Source organism: Rissa tridactyla, chromosome 5 (assembly GCF_028500815.1).
Source record: "Rissa tridactyla isolate bRisTri1 chromosome 5, bRisTri1.patW.cur.20221130, whole genome shotgun sequence".
NCBI lineage: Eukaryota > Metazoa > Chordata > Aves > Charadriiformes > Laridae > Rissa > Rissa tridactyla.
In genome coordinates, this window is record NC_071470.1 from 82,200,624 (window position 1) to 82,223,826 (window position 23,203).

At 44.1% G+C, this 23,203-nt stretch overlaps 1 protein-coding gene across 1 annotated transcript; it reads right to left on the reverse strand.

The window, feature by feature from the left end:
• Positions 1–131: 131 nt before the first annotated feature.
• Positions 132–11,794, reverse strand: LOC128910082 (alpha-fetoprotein-like). Its single transcript, XM_054202919.1, has 14 exons — positions 11,680–11,794; positions 10,185–10,245; positions 9,859–9,994; positions 8,685–8,887; positions 7,994–8,141; positions 7,698–7,795; positions 7,015–7,144; positions 6,191–6,405; positions 5,143–5,275; positions 4,415–4,512; positions 3,120–3,258; positions 2,131–2,354; positions 1,173–1,305; positions 132–176 (listed from the first exon to the last, which is right to left on the reverse strand). The coding sequence occupies exons 1-14, from the start codon at positions 11,762–11,764 to the stop codon at positions 132–134; spliced, it is 1,848 nt and encodes a 615-aa protein (XP_054058894.1). The 5' UTR covers positions 11,765–11,794.
• Positions 11,795–23,203: the final 11,409 nt, after the last annotated feature.

Consider the following 23,203-nt stretch of genomic DNA (forward strand, 5'->3'; position numbering starts at 1 on the left):
TTTTCTCCGCTGTGACAAATCATCTGTTCCTGTTTATATGTCAGGAACTTTTAGCAAAGATACGCTCCCTGTTGAGTTTGTGAGACTTCCCGTCATTCAGCAGGTATCTTCCACTGTGCTGCGAAAGCGCTTTATGCCGACAACAGTTTTTCACTTCTTTTTATAAGTTCTGGACCCTGTGGGGGGAAAAAAAAAAGGCAAAATATGTGTGAGTGATAGGTTCAGGCGATGGCGTACTTGTGAACAAGGTAACGGAGTGTGGCAGCAGTGGGTGGTGGCTGATAATCTTTGCAAGTTGTGTACAAACAGTGTATGTGTGGAGTGCGTAAGTGCATATTGCTACGTTTAACAGATGGGTCGCTTTCACTGTTCAGCTCAGATGGCCTTAAAAGATTCGGTATTTGTCAGAAAAAATCCCGAAATAGTTCAATTGGGAAGAGTTAGTAGAATGGTTCTTTGTAGGTAGGCTGTTGGGCATATTCAGAGGTGGAAATTTGTCACTAATAAAAGAGAGAATTGTATGTAATTTTATCATTTAAAGCAAAGGGAAGACTTGGGAAAAGAGAGAGCACGGCCCAAGGGTTGTGGGTGGTTTGTTGAAGTCCAGTTAAGGAATATCTGGGAGAGAGCGAGATGAGAAGTAGGCAAAAGCACGTTTACTGGAGGGTACAGAGAAGCCAAAGTAGCTCTGCGGCATGAAGTTCAGCGAGCTAAAATAATGCAGGAAAGGCGAGGTAGGGAGAATGAACAGGGAAAATGCTTTGACCTAGAATTTGAATATCTCCTCTCTCCCTGTTGCAGAGGAGCTTTTCAAGAGGGATTCAGTCAAGAGGTGTCGGCCAGGGAAAGACCTTGGCCCGCGTCCTCCAGCTGGGCAAGTGCCAGTCACTCCCCAGAAGCAGCAGATGTAGCTGCCTCTCGGTGTACAAACTGCTGCAGGTAAAGACCAGGCTAATTAGACACATGCTCTAGTGATCACTCAACCGGTCACAGATCTACTTGTGCGGGCAAGAAAGTTTGTCTTTGGAAATGTGACGGCAGGAATTCTGGCTTAGCCCAGGCTTTGCGTTTGCTGCTTAATAGAGACATTTACGCTCCTGCGTGTACCCTGTTTTTTGATTTTATACTCTGCGTTTTGATTCAGAAAGTGTGGGTGAGAACAGACACGCTACCTCTTGCCCGAAACACGCCTGGCGGTTTTCTTCTCTGCAGCAGCGCTCCCTCATGGCAGTGAAGGCGGCCGTGACGGAGGTCAGCTGCTCCTGGCTGATCTGGGGCTTGTATTTGATGAGGGTGACGAGCATTCTGCGGGAAAAGCACAGCCAGCCCTGTGAAGCTGGGAGGGGAGTGCAGGGCGTAGGAAGCACTTCCCAAACGCTACTCCTGCCGAGCCCCTCTTTTGCTACCGCACACTGCAGTTTTGCAGCTTGGTCACTTTTATTCGCCACCCAAACACCTATTTGCAGCAGGGAGCAAAGATGCGCCCCGTTCCCCTCTGACATACATCATCACTGCTTGTTTTTGGAGTTGCTCCCCCATGAATAAACCGCGCAGATGGTGTCTGTGGTGTGCACCGCTCCACAGGCTCCAGGACAGGGTGAGTTTTCTTTTCTTGAAAGTTTTCCCTGAGCAAGGCAACCAAACCCCCAGGCTCGTCAGAGACGGAAGGAGTGCACGGGATGAGGGAAAGCGTATGGGCTTTCCCGTTCTGGGAAATGAGCCCTAATTAAGCCATAAAGGTCATGCCGTACTTGAGGCAGCAGCTTCCTTGTTCTTCTGCTGTCTTTTATGCCGAGCCTCCTGCGGTTCCCGTCCAGGCCGGTGGGAGGGCAGGGGTAGCAGACCTGGCTTTGGACACCTATGGCTTCCGTTCTGGAGGGGCGTATACCGTACTTCCTTCTAACCCAAGGCACATAAATGTAGGTTGAAGCAGATAGCAGACGAAACTGGGACCAACGTGAGCGGTTTAAAAAAGGAGCTTGGAAGAGGGGTTGAGGGGGGTGTGGCTGTTTTTCCAACGGCGTATTGCTGCACAAGAAGGCCAGCCAGGGTGGAGAGGGGAAAGGCGAGCATTGCCAGGGTAAGAATAGGAAGAAGAGGGGCAACAGAGAAAAAACGGGCATCTCTTACTCCTGCTTCTTGTGCTGTAACTTCTCCTCTTCAGTCGTACACAAATCTTCATGGAAAGTGAACAGACCAGGAGTCAAGGATAAGGGCACGTAATTCTCATCCACTTCCAGTTTCCCCATGCACGGCCTCCGGAAAGCATAGGAACTGCTACAGCACTGGCAAACTCCTGGGTTTATGGGGTCGGTCAGGTGTCTTCGGCATATTTCTCCAAGCACGAGATCCAGCTTTACCAAGAGAAGGGAAAAAAACAATTTCACATTATTTTTCATTTTCAAAAATCCCTGAAATACATGCTGCTCTTAGTAAAGTTATAGAACGTAACTGAGAATTTAAATTAAACTTTGTTCGTAAGACAGACAACAGTTTGTATTTCTGCCGATTGCTGAGTGCTGTCAGTGCAAAAACGGCTCAGACTGTTCAGAATCAATATGTATATGCAGTTTTAGGGACTGTCCTTTGGGCATAGAAACGATGAGATTGCTTCGTGAAACCACGCCTGTGTTTGACTTGTTTTCACTGGCAGGGTTTCTGCGGGTATGGGCTGCTCCTGGGAACCTGACGTTGTACAGATGGGTGGCTGCAGAACAGGAGGAAGCTTCTGAGGAACTTGGGCTTACGGGCCTGGAGAATTCTTATGGAAGAGCTGTACAAAATTGATCCTTTTCCTAGAGCACTATGACTTCAGGCATCTAGAAAGGATGAACTCAGACAAGAGATTGTTGGCTTCAGAGGGAGCAGAGTCGGTGGCCCGCGCTGCGTAACCCTTAACTGCCGCACACTACCCTGTCCATTTCCTGATCCTCCTCTAGTTTAATTCAAGCTTTAACTTCAGTGATGCCGAGTTACGCTCACTTCAGGCGTGGGAGTACATCTTCAGGCCAGCTCAACAGCTCAGTGAATATTTTCCTCATTTACCTTTACTGCAGGCAGCAGAATTTGTGACACTTTCAAGAAAAAGCAGGACCAAGATACAGAAGAAAAACACTCACGTTTTCCTCGGCGCAAGGCAGCAGCTTGTCCTGGCTTAACTGGCAGCATTTGGAGCCGATTGTAGTCATTTGCTTGGTGAATTTTATCAGCTCTGCGGATGTCAGCTGAGGCATCTTCTTGGTGAAGCTCATGAGAAGCCTGAAATGACAATTTCTTTGATGTTGGTGTGTGTGTTCCAGCTGGCAGCAGTGAGCGAGCTGCTGCGCAAAGCTCCAGCTGAAGCCCACAGAAGGGCAGGACTAAGCCTGGGGTCTATAAACTCACGGAGGCAAGTGTAAGCCTGCTCTGTTTGCTTGAGCTCTTGCCTTTTTCTGACCAGTCTCTTACCAGGTTAAACAAATAAAATGAGGGATAGCATGGCCAGTTACGTGTTGGTGCGCCCTCTCACCAGATGGTACGCATGTCTTCCCTTTGTTCATTTCCCTGGGAGCGTAGGGAGCTTGTCTAACAGCAAAACTGAACCCGAGCGACTTCTTGGCAGAAGGTAAGCTCAAAAAAGTTCACTTGTTTGGTTTTTTTTTTTCTTTAAAAAACCCTGTGCTTATTAACCATCACGGCCAGGAAAACCTTAACAACTGATACAAAAGGCGGCATCAGCCCACCAGGTTTGTTGGAAACCTCTAGTCCCAAAGGTCTTTTAAAGATCAAACATGCATGGGAGAGCAAAAAGCCCGATATACCTCCCCAGAGGAGGCTCGCTGAAGCCTGACTTTAAGTACGCAAGCAGTTTAGGGGTTTCATTGAGATTGCTCACATGCTTCAAGTTAGGCATGTGCTAATTAACATTGCAAATCAGGGCCAAAGTTCCTCCAGGAGGCTTGTGCCTGCACGTTGCATTTAAGCATAGTATATGGTTCAGCTAGTCGTGTTTTTTCTGTCTGCTGGAGTCAGATTTTTGTTGGGATTGTTAATGTTTACATCTGCTGCGGGAGCTGGATAGAGCAAAGTCTTTTGCAAAAGACACAGCAACTGGCTTTTGGGCAAATTTATGACTCTTAAGTTACAGCTCACAGCTGAAAATGCAGCTATAAAGTAAGAACATCATAGGAAACATGGACAGGAAGTTGATCAAGTTGTTGCTTTAACGCTTCATGAGTTGAGTTAAGGAGAGAACTCATGAGAGGCTGCAACATTGTCTTGGAAAAGAGGAAAAAAACCCTAGAAGCTGTTAATATATTGATCCAACATTCACGTGGTGTCTTTTAGCCTAGCTTTTTTGAGACGCTGGCTTGACTTCAGCCCGGGTTGTGCCCAGCTGGTACAGGAGTCGTGTAAGGATATAAAAAAGTAATACTCGTTTTGGAAATAGTAATCTCCTTTCTCCTTGTAAATGTCACAGCTTGTCTTCATGACACTTTCAGTTTCATAAATATGTTTCTTCAGTTCTTCCTCCTGAAAAAAAAAAAAGTTAATTTGACGAGTCGTTGTCTCAGGGGAAATGCAGAATGTCCTACTGCCTCTTGATAAGGCCTGGGTATCTAGAGCTTCCTCTCACCTGACATATACCACCCGTTTTTAATTCCATTACAAAGTCTTCATCTGTCTGAAGCCTCTATAAACTGCCTGAATGTGATAAATGTCCACCTTCAATCCCCTTGAAAGATTCAATTTTGTATAACTGACGGAGGGCTAGGCCTGAGGCACAGGGTGGCTCCTAACTTCACATAATTACAGCGCCACTGTGTCTCTGGGACAATAACCATAAGCGCCTTTTCCATTTGTAAGGGGGCAACTGGCAGCACGAGGGAGCCCAAACAAGAGCAGGGCTCACAGAACTGTTAGCTCCATTCCTTTCCCTGGCATTTCTGTTCATCCACGTTAAATTGCTTCGCAAAGGCTCTGCTGATGTTTTTTTCCATACGGGAGTCAGTCGGGCCTTGTAATATTTTCAGGATTTGTTACAGGAGCTGTGGGTGCCCACTATAGACCTGGGTTGGGGATGTTCTCTGTTTAGCCAGAACCAGCTGTGTGGTCACACGCGTGAATCCACGGGTGCGTTGTGTGAAGCCGGACGGCACCCACCCCTCTGCTGCAGCAGTTGTCTGGAGCACCGGCTTTGCAGCACTCCTTCAGCAGGTCCTCGTATCCTTTACCAATTCTTAAAAGCATTTGAGCAGAAAATTCAGGGTGTCTCCTGGAATATTCGTACAGAAACCTGCAACAGGCAGAGAATCAGGAATTAGAGATAAGCCAAAACAACTGCCCTCCAGAGGTGGGGGATGGGAAGGACGGCAGGGGTGCTTTTGGGGTGGTTTTGTCTGATGTCCGGTGGAACAGAGAGGATTTTACAGCATCTGAACCGGAGCAAGACGTGGCTGGCTGAGCACAGCAGCGCCTGAGCACGTCCTGTGCCTGTAACACTCCCAGCTGCTGTTAGCTTGGGTCAGGCTCGGCCTGCAGCTTTGCAGGGCTTGGGGTTTTGCTCCTTTTGTAATCCTATCTAAATGATAATGAAATCGTTTCCAGTAACAGGCCCATCTCTCAGTGGACGCTGAAGGGATTAGCTCAGCTGGGGCAGCCACCCCGCACAGCAGTTGCGCCCATCGATTAGCTGCACTTTTCATAGAGAACGGGAGTGACGCATGTTATTCGAATGAATTCTCTGTCTTTGGGACTCCATGCTGTCTCTGTTGCAGCCTGTGGCATTCGTTCCCAAGTTCACTGCAGGTAGGATCAGGGCTTTGTTGCACAAGGGAACGCGGCTAGAACAGAAGTGGACCGATCCTGTTTGAATCAAGACATGAGCCTGACTTAAATGACTGTTTTCCAATTCCCGCTTAAGAGGGGATCAAAGGTATATTTTGGGCCTCAGAGCAGAACTGATAGTAGTTACATTTCACATGTGTTTCTTCAGTTTTGTCTGTGACTCTGTGTTTCTCTCCCTGTGCCCTCTTCGGCATTTGTTCCCATCCCACGCTTCCCGAGATCGACTTGCGCGCTGTCCCGCGCTACGGGCTCACAGAGCAGACAAAGCCGAGGCTGAAGACCTGGGCTTCAGCATCCAAACTGTCATCTTCTGACCCAAGTATGGAAACCGGCCAACTGAAGAGCAGAGGAAGACCCACGTTACCTGGCTAAGTGCATATCTCTTTCCTGGGCAAAACGTTCACATATTGCTTTGTCTTCTATAAACTCCCTGACGTGGGGGGACAAGCCTGCAGGTTTGTCATCATTTTCCGCATTAACTATGCATTCACTTCTCTGTAACAGAGGCTTTTCACAGCACTTCTTGATTTTACTTGATAGGATGTCTTGGTTGGTGCAGACATAGTGTAGAATCTCTTCCTGTAAAGCAAAAAAGGGAATGAAGGGCATTGTACTAGATTTTGGTCTCTTTTTTTTTTTTTTTTTTTAATCACTGTTTCTATCTCCATTTTACAGAGAGAGAAGGTGACTCCCTAAGAGCGGAGGTGGCTGGCAGAACAAGGAGGAAAGCTGAAGGCCTGGTGATGTGTTTGCTGCAGTCCCTTGATAGGTGCTTCCCCTTTGATAGGTGCTACGAGGGAACCACCCAAACCAAGTTCGCTGTCTCGCTTGAAACCACAGGCAGGCGGAGAGATAAATGGATTTGGTGTGCGAGACAAAGGCAAAAAACCGAGGAGGGGCAGACGCTGTGTTCTGCTGAAAGTTGCCCGGAAAATACATGGCACAGCGAGGAGCTGCAGGCAGATCTGGTGAAGCGGTATTAAATCACTTCAGTCGCAGAGTGATCTTTCTGCCCTTCTTGACTGACACCAGGAAAAGGCAAATGGGAAGATCAACCAGGTTTTTAGACTGAAGAGTTAAACTCCAGTTTTGGAGAGCAATCAGTACAGCAGAGGAGAAAAAAGAAATTTGAAAACAACAAAAAAACATTCAGTTTCTGCAAACATGTAACTATTAAATGACTTTTACCCGATCGTGCATACAGTCCAGCATATCTCCACGACAGCAGTCCTTGTGCATGTTAGCAATGTCCATCACTAGTTTGTTAACAGTAGCAAAATCAGCTTTAGGGAATTTTTGGCTTATCTGAGCAAGTTTCCTACAACGAAGAAGAATAGTTATTGTCTATATTCACAGCGTGAGACCGTGATGGCTACCATCATTTTTCTGGGCAGGGGATATCCAAACTGCTCAGGAATGGTCTCTTCCCTGCTCCCACTGAAGTTAACAAATAAACGTCCCTAGAAGCCAATAGCTGAGGTTTTCAGAGTTATCTAAGGACCCTGCGTGAATTTGGGTGTGCGATGGTGGAAAGAAATGTGATAGGTGAGCATGAAATTACAGGAGCAAGAGAAACAAGTTGTATTTTGCTCACAATCTCTTGAACTTTCATCAGAGAGAGATGCGTTCCTTTCAAATTTTGGGCTTAGATTTTGAAAGCTAATGGCAGCTTGTAAGGAAACGGTGACTGTTGTCATGCATAAATTTCTATTCTGAATCTGTCTTCCTTATTAGATGGTACTAGTGACCTGCATACAAAAAGGACACGGCTGGTATTCCGGGGTACTGTGTGTAGGTGTGGAGCCCCCCACAGCTAACATGCAACAGCCACGCTTGATTTCAAAATAATAAACAACACGGGGAAGACTCACAGAGCCTTTAAGGTCCTTTCTCCAAACTTCTTCAGGATTCCGCATGTGTGTTCCTGCCTCAGGCCGTCTTCTTTTACTGGCTTCATCACCTTTGGTGCCTGGTAGAAACAAGATGCAGACCAGGAAAGTGCAAGAAAAGACAAGACAACGCTTTATGCTAAAGCTACTGTGATGGTGTTTTTCTGCACAGGGATTTTTTAATAGTGGAAGAAAAACGCTGTCTAAGCTGCGCTATGAACTAACTGTTGTGCTTGTCACCAGTGACATGAATAAACTAAAACCCTGCCCTGGAGTACCTGTCTGCGAAAGCATTCCTCCAGGTTACGAGTGGGGTCTTCAGCACTTCCGCAGCAGTTCTTCATCATCTCATCGTACCGGATAGCGACAGAAAGGATTGTTGGGGCATAGAGGAAAGGATGCCTTCTGGAAACCTCGTAGATAAAGCTAAAACCCAGAGAAAAATGTCTTTAGTTTCGCAGTAGGCCCCTACATGCAGGGGGCAGCAGTGTTACTGCAGCATCTGCCGTATATTAGAATGATAGCTGCTATTAAAATGATACTGCTGTCGTAACAGCAAGCTGTATAGTGTGGCGTTTATCTTGGAAAATTCTGATGGGGCTGACGGTTTCCAGGAAACCGGAAGTCTCGAATCCTGCCGGTTCTGGCTTAGAGGCAGCAAAACTTCTGCTTGGCTTTTAAGGACTAAAGGGAGGCCCTTGGTTTCAGATGAGTCCTTTACATAGATTACAATAAGCTTGGCCAGCTTGTTTGTCATTTGGACCTATATCCAGAGCAGGAGGTGGCGGAACGGGCTTCACATAGTGACAATTACAGCTAGATGAATGATGCGAATAATTCACGTTAGGAAGGAAAACAAGTGGGAGATTACAGAGAACCTGAGACTGAGCTTTTTGGTTGATACTGCGTTTGCTGTCTCCAGGCTCGTATCTTATACCTTGGCAACGACTTTCTGATATATTTACTTACTATCCTGTTAATGGATGTTGATGCTGTGAATGATTTTTGCAGGCAGCTTCAGCATTTGGCCTTTCAAAAGGAGAAACGAACCCTCTTGATGAATTTTTAAGGGAGAGGAAGCAGTCATTTCTTTCAGGATCCTTTTTAGCACAGCAATCAGTAAACCTGGGAAGATTTTCCTCCTGGCATATTGTATCAAGGAAAATCCTGTCCTGTGAAGAATGAGAAAAAAATTAATTTATGTGTGGATTCTATGTTACTTCTCTGTGCCCTCTGAGGAGGCTACTTTAAGCCAACAAGCCCCAGCTTGTGTGAACTCCCAGTTTCTCTCGTTATTACCTCCTGCTTTGACTGCAGTGCAAATCAGAGTGACCTCTCAAACCTCTAAGTGATGACTTCTCAAACTCTGATACCTACTGTTATGCCAAGGCAGACTCCGAAGTGGAATGCCTTTGAAACCCTTGCACCTTGTAACGTTACTCAGACCCTTTTTCTTGATAACAATCACGATGATTGTGCACACTGCAGGTTGCAGCCCGGGCAGGTCTGTGCTTTTCTAGCTACACTTGGGTTCGTACAATGTAAAGCATCTTGTTTCTTGTTCATCAAGTGGCAGCGCTCAGGGCGAGCTGCCAGCCAGGCCGCAGCTGGGGACTGTTTTAACTCAGGGTTTGTTTCGGCGTGCCTAACAAATCAGAAATGAGCCCCGACACAGACTGATGTCCATGTTTCACAAGCCAATCTGCCAGCTCCAAATCTGCCAGCGTGTGGGAGCAGACACCATCGAAACCCAGGCCTGTGAGTTAATGCAGTGGAGGAAATGCCTAAATACATCACATTTGCTAGAAACCCCTAATTTTTCTTCTCATTAATTTTGTTACACCAGCAGTAAAAGCACAACTTTCTGAACATCTTTTACAAAGATACAGGTCAAGGATTTAAAAAGATGCTTTGATATTTGGGGTGGGGGGAAGAGAGGGCCTTTTTTTCCTCCTCTGATCTTGAGATGCTTTATAGACGGGAGCCTGGCAAACGACAGAGTCAGTAAGGCCAACGATGCATCCACAAAGCAGGCACGTCTCTCAATGTATTCCTGCCTCTCTGGAAAAACGCAGACCGGGGCTCTGAAATTACAAGCCACTTCTGGAAATGTTTGCCACACTGGAGGCATAGAGGTGCTTACCAAAGGCTTCAGGCAGTCGGGGCTGTCCCTGGCGGCGGCAGCGCACCTTTTGGCGAGGTCTGTGACGTCTTCAGCCATTTCCACTGCTCTTCCGAACGTGCCTCCTGGCACGTACTGAGCAAACATGATCATGGCACTGTGAGAAGAACACACAGCGTTAAACCTGTTGCTGGCTACCTAAAAACTAATTATTTAATGTTTACGTGCGACACAGTAAGAGGGCCCATATCATGCCGGGCTGACTTGGGGCGGGCTGGCAGAATGGCTGAGTGCTTGACGTACCGCGCGGCAAATTTGCAAATAGACGCTTTACCTGGACAACTTACATGGCTTTAAAGTTATTCTCCTGCAGCTGCGAAAAACGCTGGCCAATGCTGTTTTTTTCCTCTGAAAAACAAGATAATTTGAATAAAAAATGTTTACTAAATGCTTCATCAAATATCTTTGTTGTTGTTACTGGAGTCTTGCAGAAAGACTGGGGTACTGGCACTGGGAGTAGGAAGACGTAAGATTTAACCTCCTACTTGACTTAAGCCTGCAAAACTATTTGTTTCTGACCTACAATACAATAGGGCCAATGCCATTTCCCTGCCCAGGTGAAGCGTGGTGGGGAGGAATACGCTAGAACCTGGAGGGCATTTTGAGCTGCTTTGATGATGCACTTCACATAATTAAATAAGCAATAAGCACCTTACAAAACACCTTTTAACCTTGCCTTAGCTATTTAGAGATGTGCTTGATCACTCTTTAGCTACAGATGAAGGATTTTCTCTGCAGAAAATGTGTGATAAACTGAGAACTATGTCGGCAGGCAAAGTTCCGCAAAAATTCACAGAGCTGCATCCTTCTGTCCATGTTGTAAGCCGGTCCAGAGGAAAACAAACGTGTCCAATATTTTTCCTTTGCCACTGTGCCTTTATTAATGGGCAAACCTAAACACAATGACTTCTTGTGTCCCTTCTTTGTCAGAGAATATTCTGAGAGATTAATTTTAAAATAAGAGTCCTGTTCCCAAATCAAGATGTTACTGTCTCACCCTTGTGTCGGTAGGGCCGAGATCAGTGTAAAAGCATCAAATAAATTAAAGAAATAAGCCAAGTTCACCCTCTGAGCAATGCGAGGGTGTCAACTGAGACAATAACATGAGATAAATAACACAAACATAGGCTCTCTTTTACACTGTTGGGCCATTTAGTGCATTTGGAAGTTATAAAGATGAAAAAAAGTTGATTAATGATAACAATATGTAATGTGAAGGAATTACGTGAACCACACCCTGTTGGAGGTTTTCACTTGTCTCCTTTTAGGCACTTAACCTTAGTGAGAGTGTGGTCACCGTAGGCTCCTTCAGTAGTCAAAAAAGAGAGTGAAACCCCTCCAAAGGATAGTAAGGAGCAATAGCGCAACTTGGTGACTCTGAATAGCCACCCGGAGGTAGCAGCCCTCTTGGGAGGTCTCTGTCTCCCTTCCTCATGGACTATGGAGGGAGGCTGGAAGAACCACAGCCTTTACTTCAGCAGTTTTTGGAGCAACTAAAATCAGTGTCACAACCCCATCCCTGGGGATTAAATTACCCTTCAATAGACGGGCCGTCCTGCGCTCTACAGAGATTCTCAAGCCATAAAGAAGCAACACTTATAAGGTTGATCATAAAAAATTTCTACAGATATAAAAATTTATACAGATGTATATAGTTGTATACCTTTGACCCATAAGAAAATACCGAGTGGCGATGTGACCTGCCAAATAACCATGCATGCTAAATTGCAGCCAGCAGTGTTATACAAAAGAATAGAGTAAAAATACAAGATATATTCTTACCTATATCCCGATAACTTCTAGGCAGGGCTTTGACTACATTAAGGCTCACCAATAAAATAACATAAATTATTGTTCTCCAATTCATACTGTCAGATTTTGGCAGGGGCCTGGGGTGAGCTTCGTTCATCTGTGAAAGGCAGAAAGAATTAAGGGTAAAGAGTTTCTTTTATACTCTCCCAAACGTTTTCTGGTTAATCGAAACCCTTTTACTGTCATGGCTAGCATTAGCCCTTTTGGAATATTCCCACAATAATTAGACATGCCATTATTTGCTCAGTATGATGAACTGACCAGCTTGTTGCAAAGGAAGGACCTTGGAGATTCTTTTTTTTTCCTAAAATTCAGACTTACAGACATTTTTAACTTATCGCACTTCAAACAAGAAGTTTAAACAGTCCCTGGGCTTTTTGTTGTGCATACTGATCTCATCTACTTACACATTTGTTCAAAGGTGGTTGCTGGGCAGAAGATGCCTTCGTAACACATTGTTGACTAAGAAATCCCAAGTTCAACTATTGACCTGGTATTTTGCATCCCTCCTTGCTGAACAAGCCATCTCTTGCTCCCAGCTCCCAAGGTGCCACGGTGAAAAGGCTGAATTAAGCACCCCCTACAATATTTTTGCTGCATTAACAATTACCATCAAAATGTCTCCGAATCTTGAAACAAAATAATCTCCAAAACTGTAGAATGAAGGGGAAAATTCCAGTTAATACAGTTATTTTACTGACATTAAGAAAGGTATGCTGTAAGGATAAGCATGATAAAAAAAATGTCAAATTTTTGGAGATAGAATGGCTTTAGAGAGCCGCGGATGTTTGTAACAAAGCAGTAGGTGAGCAAGGACACATGTATTCGGTCTGAAGGAAGAGGCAGAGACAGACTTTTTATTTCTTTAGAGCAAAAATGGCAATACTCATTGTTCCGTGCTGCAGGAAGACGATGAGAGTTGTTACCGCATGAGATGGTATCAAAAGGAAAAGGAATTCTGAGTGGGAAGATGGGAACATGGTCATCAGAGCAGGTGTGCAATCTAAGGTGAAAGCACATCTGTTGAGGAAGACACAAATATGCTCTGGCACTCTGATAACTAAAAGCCCCATGGGAAATAGGGAAATCTACTTGGAAGAAAGAGGGCGGGAGGTGACGGACCGCATTCCTGCATGTATGATCCTCATTAAGTGCACAGGAGCAGATCAGAGAAAGCTTTTCTCATCCAGCTGTTTCAAAAAAGCCAATTCCGCCCCGCTCTTGGGGGCCAGCGCTACCTCCCGCCTGGTAGCTGCGGATTCCTCCCTCCAGCCCCTGGGCTCAGCAGCCCCCTGTCCTGAGGCTGCCAGAGCCTGGGGGACCCCCTGGGGTGCTCCCGATTCCGTTTCCCTGGGTGGAGCGGGCAGAGATGCAGACTGATCCTCTCCTTTTTGGAATAACACCTTCATACAACCTCGTTACTATAAACTATAAAAATAAAGGGAGGGGGTGTATTACTTGAGGTGGAGCTGCAGGAATAGCTGAGGCAGTGATGTCAGAGACTCTGCATAGCAGGTTCTCCTTTGGCTAAGAAGATTGTGTTTCAGAGATTATGTATGTGTAATGTGTTGTCCTAACTATTTCTGGAAGCTGCATTTGGCTGCTGCACTTAAAAGCCTTTAAATTCAATTTCTCCCCTGCCCTTTTGCACGCTCAGCTGGATGGTTAACTGCGTTTCACTTTGCTTTGAAAACACTTGCCACTACTTACAGTGAACCCGCTCTCATTTGCAGGAGGAAAATGTATGTACAGTGTTTAACTGGAAAGACAGAGTGTGGCAATCACTAGAAATGAAGAGCTTATGTCCTCGTTAAGAGTTCCTGTTGTCTTTCAAAGGATGCAAATCACGTTGACCTGTTCAGTTTTACACCTAACAAGGGCCCAGCTGTTTCCAGAACCTCTTAGAAACGTATCTTGCAAGGTCCAGGTAGAGCCAAAAGCAGCTGATGGCCCTCAGGGTGTGGAGTTGTGAATTCCCATCACCTGGGGGTGGCTGGTGGGAGATGCCCAGAACACTCTTGAAATTCCCCAGCAGTTGTTCCTTGGGAGTTTTTTTGCTGGCTCTGATATGCAGCAGAGAGGTGAGGTAGTTTTTACTGGATATTTCTTTTTGATGAAACTCACCCATTATAGGGGAAGGTTCCTGTGTCTTAGGCTGGTGTATGTTCCTGACAGGCTGCAGCCCTTGATTGTCTTTTTAAACTAGGCCCACAAAGTGCAAATGCATGTTCCCGGAGCTCAGCTAGTTTGTTTCCATTCTTACTCATGAGAGCAGAATTTGTGAAGTCCCGTTTTGCTTGGGTTGGCTTCCTCATGATTGTATCAACCCTTTAATCCTTTTTCTTGAAAAAGAAGTTGGAAACTTGATATTGAGGTAAGTTGCATGTTATTAACGCTTCTGTAACTCCCAGGGATCCATCTCCACAGAAAGTTGCCCGGTATGATGAGTGTCTCTTAAACCTGGAGGTTATCGAACCCTCGTTATTCAAACCATTTGTCTGCACAGCCAAGAAAAAGGAGGTTTAGCTCATACTCTGGGGAGATGATCTGTTTTTCCCAGGCCTGTTAATTCTCTGGGTCTATGTTTCACTCCTGAGGTCTCCCTACTTTGACTTCCTGCTCCATCGAGCAGGAGTGAGACTCTTTTGCTGCTCATGAAAGCTTTATCCATGTTTAATTTAGTTCTGCCTTTGCGGGACTGAGCCTGCTGCTTCCTGTGTTCAGTAAAGGCTTTGAGTCCTGCCTTACCTTACGTGCTATTTTGGCTTTTCGAGGAAAGGGAAGAAAATCATAAAACGTGACCATTAGAGAACGAGGGGTTGCTGATGCAGTTCTTCACTGCCTTCCTGGAAATAGTTGTGTCAAAAGACAAAAGTAAATAAATACTTAGACACACAGATGGATTTATCTGTGTGTATACATGTATAAAAGTCCTAGCTCTTGTAACTCTTTACTCTGACAAGATTGTAAAGCTGAGGTGGTTACAGATTGCCCTTGAAAAAAATCTCATCCATAGGGAGTTTCCTTCTGCATTATCGAAAATAAAGAATCCAGCTGGTGCGGAGGTTGGTTGATGTGTATGGAAACAGCCTGTGTTGTCTACAAGGCATCTAGCACTGCCGGTAAATATTGTGATTGGCTTGTCTGTAATGACTGGAGCTTGCACATACCCTGCTTGATCAAGAAATACAGCCGATGTGCAAGATGCAGCTTGTACTTGTCGATCTGTCGCGGTTGGGCTGGGGGTGGGAGCTCTTCTGCCCCAGCAGCAGAACCCTCTGCTGTTTAGGAAATGACAAATAATTCCCTGGTATGAAGAATGAGAACTTGTAATGACCAGTTTTAAAAATAGAAGGATAAAAGTATTGTTTTAAGTGCTAAAAATGCAACAAAGAAACTCCGGTTCATTTTTGCAGGTTTGCTTTGTTTAGTTTCCATTGAAAACCCTGACTTCTTTCCCCCTTGTCTCCCAGTAATTGCTTTGTGGTTGAATACACAGAATTTTCCATTGAAAGCCAAAAACTATTTCAGCTTTTCCATGTTATTCAGTTAGTTAGCTGCAGATTCCCTAAGAAAACTCAATTTCATAGAATGTATTTGAGTCTTTCCTGCAAATATTTAGCTCAAAAATCAAGAGCAGTTCTGCTCTTGCACGTGTGTGTGAAAGGCATTCCGAGTGCTCTGAACTGGGACGATGCTCAGCTCCTCTTGCTAAAATGGGCCAAATTTACCATGTGTAGGATGGCAGTACGGGCCAGATCCAGACGAATTCACCTGAGAGCCTTTGGCTGGAGTGTTCCAACTCCAGGCTTACTGAAGGCGAGCAGAGTTTTGTACTTGGCACTTAGGGTCTACTTTGAACCTTATGGAAGACAGTGGAAGGGTTTCTCTTAAGATCCCTTGCGACAGTATGACAACTGGCACTCATCGTTGAATCTGTGCCTCAAAACTTAAGGTGTGGCATGGGCCATGTTCTATAAAAGCTTATTAGCTGTATATTCAGCAAGTCTCTTGCAGTGTATGTAGCCTGGAGGCAATACAGGGAGGAAAACCGAGTTGCTCACTTCACCGATGCCAATGATTTAAGAGATTATTTAGCAATGCTGGGAAGTCTGATGGTAAGAATTGCTCTTTTCAGCCCCTAAATGACTAATTATATCAAAATCACTTGTGAACTTCTGTTTGACCTGGAGATTATTTCCTGAATGGATATAGTTTGCCAAAAATGGATGTCTTAACCTGTTTTCTGACTACATATGTAATCTGGACCTTGTTATTTTTAAAAGGCTTTATAAATTCATGGACTATCAGTACATGGAGGAGTACGACCTGTTTCATGAAAAACAGGCAATTTTTGACATGGTATTAAAGTATTCTCTTGCTCCCCAGTCATGCCTATCTGCCATTAGATATTGAAAAGGTATACGTGGTGTAACACGAAGCGTAATTTGTCTAGCTAAAGGGATCCCATTCAAATTCTTTTAACTTGAGGGAATGAAAAGATTTCTATATTATCCTTTTTTTTTTTTTTTTGAAGTCACTCTCAGGTGCTTTGTGTAGCCCCTTAGTTTGATATGAATTGATAGTTTTTTCCTTGATTCCTTGTTTTTGGGAGTGTTTACCCTGTGGGTGTATAAGCATGTCGGCACAGGACACAGGATAACCTCTTGCAGTACCGGTGGGAGCATGCCCAGGCCACGCACGCCTACGTGCTGCTGTAAGCTGGCAACCAATTCCTCTGTCCTTTGGTTCCTTTGAGTCACTTGGCTGGGAATGAAACAACTTCCCTCACCTCTTTTCTGGCAGTGCTCCTCTCTATCCTGTTTGTCTCTGGGCTTGCGAGGACACATTCGCTGTGCGTTTTAGGTCAGAGTGGCGTGTGGGTGGAAGGTGCACAGGGTGCTTTGCGTGGTCCCAGTGTTGGAAACAAACCATGAGTTGTCCCAGGAGGACTGGTCTGTGTGGGTGTTTGTAGTGTAGGTCTCAGTGTGCCAACGCAGGAGAAAGTTTTGCTTTTTTTTTTTTTTTACAGTCCAGATCTGTTTAACAAATCTCCCTTCTGAGAGGCAGAAAATGGCATAGAACAAGGTGCCAATCGCAGGTTACTCCCAAGAGGGGGGCTCCGAGGCAGTCTAGTGTTGGCAAACTGGGCTCTCCTCCTTTGTCCTGGTGCACCAGCTCTAAGACCTGGCCCATTACGGGGGCTGGAGAATCTCACCAGACTAGTGGGCTGCCAGTCACACTGTTGGTCCTTCGGTGTTACTGCAGCTAAGGTCAAGCACTAGAAATCCTGCCTTGTCTGCAACTTATTAGATTCTGGGAAACTTTTGTGGAGTACTATAAAGAGATATAAGAAGGAACAAAGCCTTTCAACAAAATGACAGACAAAATCTTCATGTACATGATATATTAACTTGCTTCAGACTCTGTAGCCCTTTTCACAATATAAATTCACACAAAACTCACAACCTTTCTTGCTGTGTGGCTTCTCTTTTCATTCATACCCCTTCTCTTCCCCTTCACTCTTGCTGTGACACTGACGGGATGCTGGAAGAGGGATGGCGGCTCTCCAGGATGTCTGCAGGCCATGTAATACCCTGCGGGTAGCAGGATGACAGAGCCATCTAGTCTTCTTGAAGAAGTTCCGTCAGTGACCGATATGCCATGAAAGGTCACCTTATCGCCCTAACAGATGTGATCGTTATTTAGACATGGTGAAGGATTCCTGGGTGACCTGTTCTTGAGGGAATTACTCCTGAGCTTCTAAGAAAGATCCAGGTTTCATCCATACTTTAGGCTATTGTCCCAGCTTCAGTTGTGTGAAGCTGAGCCTTTCTCCCTGGCATGTTGTTAAGGGGCAAGAGGGTAAGAGAAAAAGCAGCCATCCCACCACACAATGAAATGGCCTCATTGGCTATAACTTTACTCTGGCTTAGGTGAGGATTATTCCCAGGAGAGGCTCTTCCACTTTGTGTATTCTGTCCTTCTGGAGATTCTGTACTGAAGGAGTTATCGCCTCCTAAGAGGGAGGAAAAACGTAATCGTTGATCCTGGGTATTGGGAGGGGGATCTGCAGCCCAGTATTTAGTGTGAAAGCTTTAAAGGAGTGTTGCTTGGTAGAGTCTGCTACATATATGTTTGTTACCAACACAAGATGCCCTTTATTGGGAAGTAAAGCTTATAGATTTATTAAAGATTTATTATGAGAGCATAAGATGAACCTAAAACATCTGTAATAGAATAAGTAAGAAATTCCTCAAGTTAAAATCCTTGGCCCCAGACCCACCCTCCCCTTAACTTCCTAAGCAAACCATTCCTGCTTTTATCTATGTTCCAAATCCCACCGTGGGTTGATTGCAAGGGAACTGGACACAGCAAAGTACAAAGGGTGATATTTACAACTTGTCCTTGTCTTTATCTGACACCTGTAGGCGTGATGGTCTAGCCAAGTGAAACACCATCGCTGAATGTCAAAACAAGTTATCTTAATACAACAGAATCACTGTTATCTTAACACAACACAAAGTTGGGTTGCAGTGACCTGCTTACATAGCACTTCTGAGTAAGGCAGGGAACTTACTATATCTGCCCACAGGTAAGGAAACAAAATGCATGTGCTTTGGAGAAGGCCCCAAGTAATTCCTTGCAGCTGCTTTGTGAAAGGCACTGCTCCTAGGACGTACAGCTCACTCTGGATCTAGTGGAGTTTTAATTTTGGGAGTATAAATTCTCCCTTGACTCCTGAAGTCAAGTGTCTGGCATTGCCTCCTCCAGGCTTTCTCTTCTATCAGTTTTCCTTTAGTTATGTCAGGTTTTTACACTAGTAATTCTCCTGAGATGACTCCATTTGCTGCCCACCCCTTGTGTCTGACAAACACAACAAACAGAAGTGCTCAACAAAACCAAAATACAATTTGTTTTGGATGGAGAAAACTATAATACCTTTAGATTCAAGTAAAAGCTGGGAATAGGCTGTTTGCAGCACTTCTCAACTGCACACTCATAGTCGATAACCAGAACAACCGTAGGAGCATAACGAAAAGCAGACCTTCTCGCAACCATGGGAATATAACTGTAATGAAAAGAAAATTTAGAAGCCATTGTAATGCTACTCAAAGCTTCTAAGAGCAATATTTTACCAAGAAAATAAACAAGATCTATTTTTGCCTCATCCAATGGCCCACATTAGTCATGAAAGTCATCATATGTCTCCTTGTGTTTTCAGACCCAAATGGTTATCCATGTTCCATATTTTAAAACTATATATATATATACACATAAAAATATGATGACAGCCAAAGATTTCAAACTGCTTTACAGTTTACAAAAATGCAGTTTCACCAACACTAGACAGGAGTGGTACCATTACCTTCAGCTGGTATAGCACAAAATGTTCCTAAACGTGTCATAAAATGTCATCCTTTTACTGCCTGGTCCCAAGGCATGCATGTTTGTTACCTCGATGTCTGAAAAAGGAAAAGCTCAAGCCCACCCTCAAAATGTTTATAATACAGTTACAGGAAATAATTGGTGCAGGTCAGCAAGGACTGTATACAAGTATTGGTTTGGGTTGGTTTTGTTACTGTTTTTTTCCACCCAGCCACCCCCCTGTGCTATTTTAGCCAATAGTGTCAAATAAACTCATGTATCCACACTTCATTTGGAAACCACGGGTAGGCTTTTCTTTTTGGAGATCCTGAAAATAAAGACCTATCAGATTGGAATGTGGTTTCATTTGGTACAAATCACCACTGTAAGCCTTCTGTAAGAGAGAGGATCAGCTGGAAGTTTTCAATTTGTGTTTAAAAAAGGCAGGTCTCTGCATACAGCTGCGTGTATCTGTATGTAAATTTGTAGCCCTTTAGCATTCATTGAAAAATTTGCAACGTGTAGAAAGCAATAGCTAGACCTTGTAAGTTAATGATTCCCATAGGCTGAAAAATGACATTTAAAATGATGCTATTTAGGGGTTTTGTTGATTACTGTAAACTTTTTTTACTTAAAAACCCACTTGTGTCTAGAAGTAGTGAATGTTTGTGAATGTTTCATTGAAAATGAAGATTCTTACATTTAGCTGATCTTTTTTCTTTTTTTTTTTTTTAATGCAAAATCAGAATCTTTAAAGTACAGATTCCTCCTGTTTTTTGGGGGGAAAACCCAACAACAAAATCCCAAACCAAAACCCCCAAACTATAATGTTTAATTCATCATAGTTAGCATATTGTATGTATTCCAGTAGGCTGAAAATAAGGGTGTTTCACTTCATGTTCATTATGAAATTATGCAAAATTAACTCTAACCATTTATTGACCCAGCTGTAAAGCTTGTAAGGACATCTATAAGGAAAGCCATTTAACTAGAATGTTCTTAACTGCATCTCAATCTTTTCTGATTTTTGCATGTAGCAAAACTGTAGAAAATAAAGGAAACAAACAGTATCTGCTTCCTTATTGTAGATTATTTGCAGGTGCAGACCATGCAGGGGAGCTTGGAAACCAAGAAGATTGAAGGCAATGAAATCATTAGCATGCTCTTATCAACCAGTGTCTGTAAACAATTAAGCGTACAAATGTAAATGGCTGCCAATTTCCATTAAGACTTGGCGAGGGCACCCAGACTGAGCCACCCTTGCTAAAAGGGAGTGTGAAAAAATATTAGGTTTGTGATGCAGAGGGGGCAGTTTTGAGAAGACCTTGTAAATTCAGATTTTTGCTTTGCCCAGCTACATAAGAAATTGTGCAAGTTAAGAACCAGGTTACAAGACTTGATGTAAAATATAACTTGATTTAATCTTGGAATTGTGTTCTCTTCCTTCCCTCCTTTTTTTGGGGGTGTGTGGTGTGGTGCCAGTGATGAAGACAGTATTTGTTGAATAGTGTTCTGTATTAGCAGTAAATGGTTGAGGCGGAGGTGAGAACTGCTGTCACAGTCCACTTAGGACTGCAAATCATTAGAAAGTTAATTTACAATTTCAACTGCTTTAGGTGAGCTGAGGAACAGTTTCCTTACCGTGTTCCTGGTACTTTACATGCTTCTACTGCAGGAATTTAAGCAGAGATTCATTTTTGTTCCCGGGGAAGCCCGGAGGAGACAGAGAATGCGCTTGTGGAGCTCGTTCAATACTTGCATCCAGTTAAATTGGGCAGATTCAAATGAGCCACTGCTGCAACCAAAGCAAAATACCGTGTGCTTTAATCCTGGTACCCCTGGCATGGAGTAGTTCTCTATTAGTTGAAGTGCAATTTATTTTCAGTATTAGGGCAAAGACAGTAATACATCATGAATCAGGAAACACCAAAACTGTAGGTCTTTAGATGGCATTGACTACTAAAGTATGGTCCTCTAATTAACACAAAAGGCACATCCCCTGCTGGCAGTGAGGGAAGTGATACCCTTCATATAAGGTAACAGAGAGCAGCCCTGGGCAGACACACAGGTGGTGGAGATTTACATAAAAAAAATGTACTCCCGAATGCACTAGTGGACCTTCTTGTACATTTTAAAACTTTGCATGTCTTCAATCTGAGGCAGTCGGAAAGGTTTCACAACACTTATCTGACAGCAGAAGAACACTAAGCCCTCAAATAACCAAGAGGATTTTTTTTGGAATGCCAGGAATATGCCCTGGCCCAAAACCCCTGCCCATTCCCAAGCCCTGGACATGCTCTATTGTATTTTTCCTAAAGCCGAGTGCTGTGAGATCGGCATGGCAAGCTGGTACACAGAGCTGGAAGAACATTCTTGCTGCCCGATCATTTTTGTATTTGCATTGTCATGAACCGGATATAAATGTTTCCACATGTTCAGGTGAAAGCTGAAGCTTTCGTTGAAGGAATTTTTGTTGAAGATTTCGTTGAAGGAATTCCCGTAAAGGAAGACCACAGCTAGCACCCTTACCAGAGACGTGATGCCAACCCTGGCTCCCAAACACCAGCAATGAATGCAGAGCAATGGGGGCCTAAAAGTCACGGCATCTCATCAACCTCAGAGGGACCATGAGAAACCAAGGAATAACATGGAAATGCCACAAGATCCAGCTTACCGCGGGGACCTAGAGATGACAAAACCTTTTAGGGATGCCCCTAAAAACACCGTTACTAATAGCCACTGTTTTAAAAGATGTCGGAAACTGTGCTTGCAGACAGGACAACTGTCACTTTGTGACTCAGAGCGTGGTAGAGGAATGGAGGGGAGAAGGTGGTTGAATATTCAGGGATGAAGAAAGCACGGAGCTGAGGACAGGTGGGAGGGGAGTCTGATGGATGCAGAGGATGTGTGGTCAGCTGAAGGAATTAAAGACTGAAGGAGAAGGCAGAAGGAAAGGGATGTAGCCCCTTTCACACCAGGAGCAGCAGGATAAAGACCTTGCATTCTCATTGCCTGAGAGACAAGTAGCGCTTTGAACTTCTGCATCTAGCTGATACTTTGAAAACTTCGGAATCCGCAGGAAGACCTTCTTTGTCTAGCAATGGTAGGTTTTGCATTTGTTAAGAATGAATGTTTTTGTGTTTGCTTATTTCTCTTAGCATAAGAAATCTACATATAGCAAATAAGTTAATTTAGAGGAGTTGAGTCTGAGGAGATTTTTATCAGTTACTGTGAATGGCTGGTGCTGTCAAAATTGTGATTCCTGTAAAGGATGGGTATGCAGCTCCCATTGGGCTTTCTCCAAAGACTGGAAAACTTGATTTGTAGTAGTAGATTTTGTGAGTATTGGAAGTTCAGTGGTCATGGCTTTACTAACTTTTATAGAGGAAATATGAGAAAGACATATGGGCATACAAAAAAATGAAAGCGCGAAAGTAAAAATTAGCTTGTGTATTACTGAGGGGTACAAGTAGATGACAAACTACAACTACATATTCATGATGTTGTGCTTTAGAGGAAAGGGAAGGTAAATGGGGCACAGAAACAGGGGCCTTCAAAAAACTTGTGTCTTTCTTCAAATTCCTGGATTTTCTTTTGTTTTCCCCCTTGAATGCTCAGGAATTTACAGTGACTTCTAGGGACTAAAGTTGCAAAAGAAAGAATATAAAACCTAAAAGACCCTTGAAATAACCTAAAAAAAGCTTCTGCATGAAGTCAAGTCACAGGTGTCATGCTAATAGTTATCATAACAGGTGGCCCTTCTGAAATTTGAAGCCGTCATGCAGGTTTGGTAGCAGAAATTTAAATCTGTTCCAGGTAACTAGGGGGAGGTTTCCCTACCTCTTTAGGTGACGCTTAAGTGGTTAAAGAATACTTTTGTACAAGTGCAGTCTTAGTTACAGCTGCAGGTGTGCTTACTCCTGTTCCTTCTGGACTCAGACTCTAGGAGGGAAAAAGTCACCTTGTTACAAAGAAACCCAGATGAACAAAAACATATCAGCTGTGGAAAACCAGAGCCCAAAAGAGAGCCCCAGGAATACAAGGCAGATTGCTCAGTGTGGCAGCAAAAGCTCTTAAGAAGTAATTTTCAAGACCACACCAACATCGAGGCTTAAGACACTTCTTT

Excerpts from the sequence above, each read along its gene's own strand:
- LOC128910082 (XM_054202919.1), bottom strand. The coding sequence starts at position 11,764 with ATGAATTGGAGAACAATAATTTATGTTATTTTATTGGTGAGCCTTAAT. Across the intron at positions 10,246-11,679 it reads TAGAAGTTATCGGGATATAG|AGGAAAAAAACAGCATTGGC; the intron begins GTAAGAATATAT and ends CTTGTTTTTCAG. Across the intron at positions 2,355-3,119 it reads TGCCTTGCGCCGAGGAAAAC|CTGGATCTCGTGCTTGGAGA; the intron begins GTGAGTGTTTTT and ends CTCTTGGTAAAG.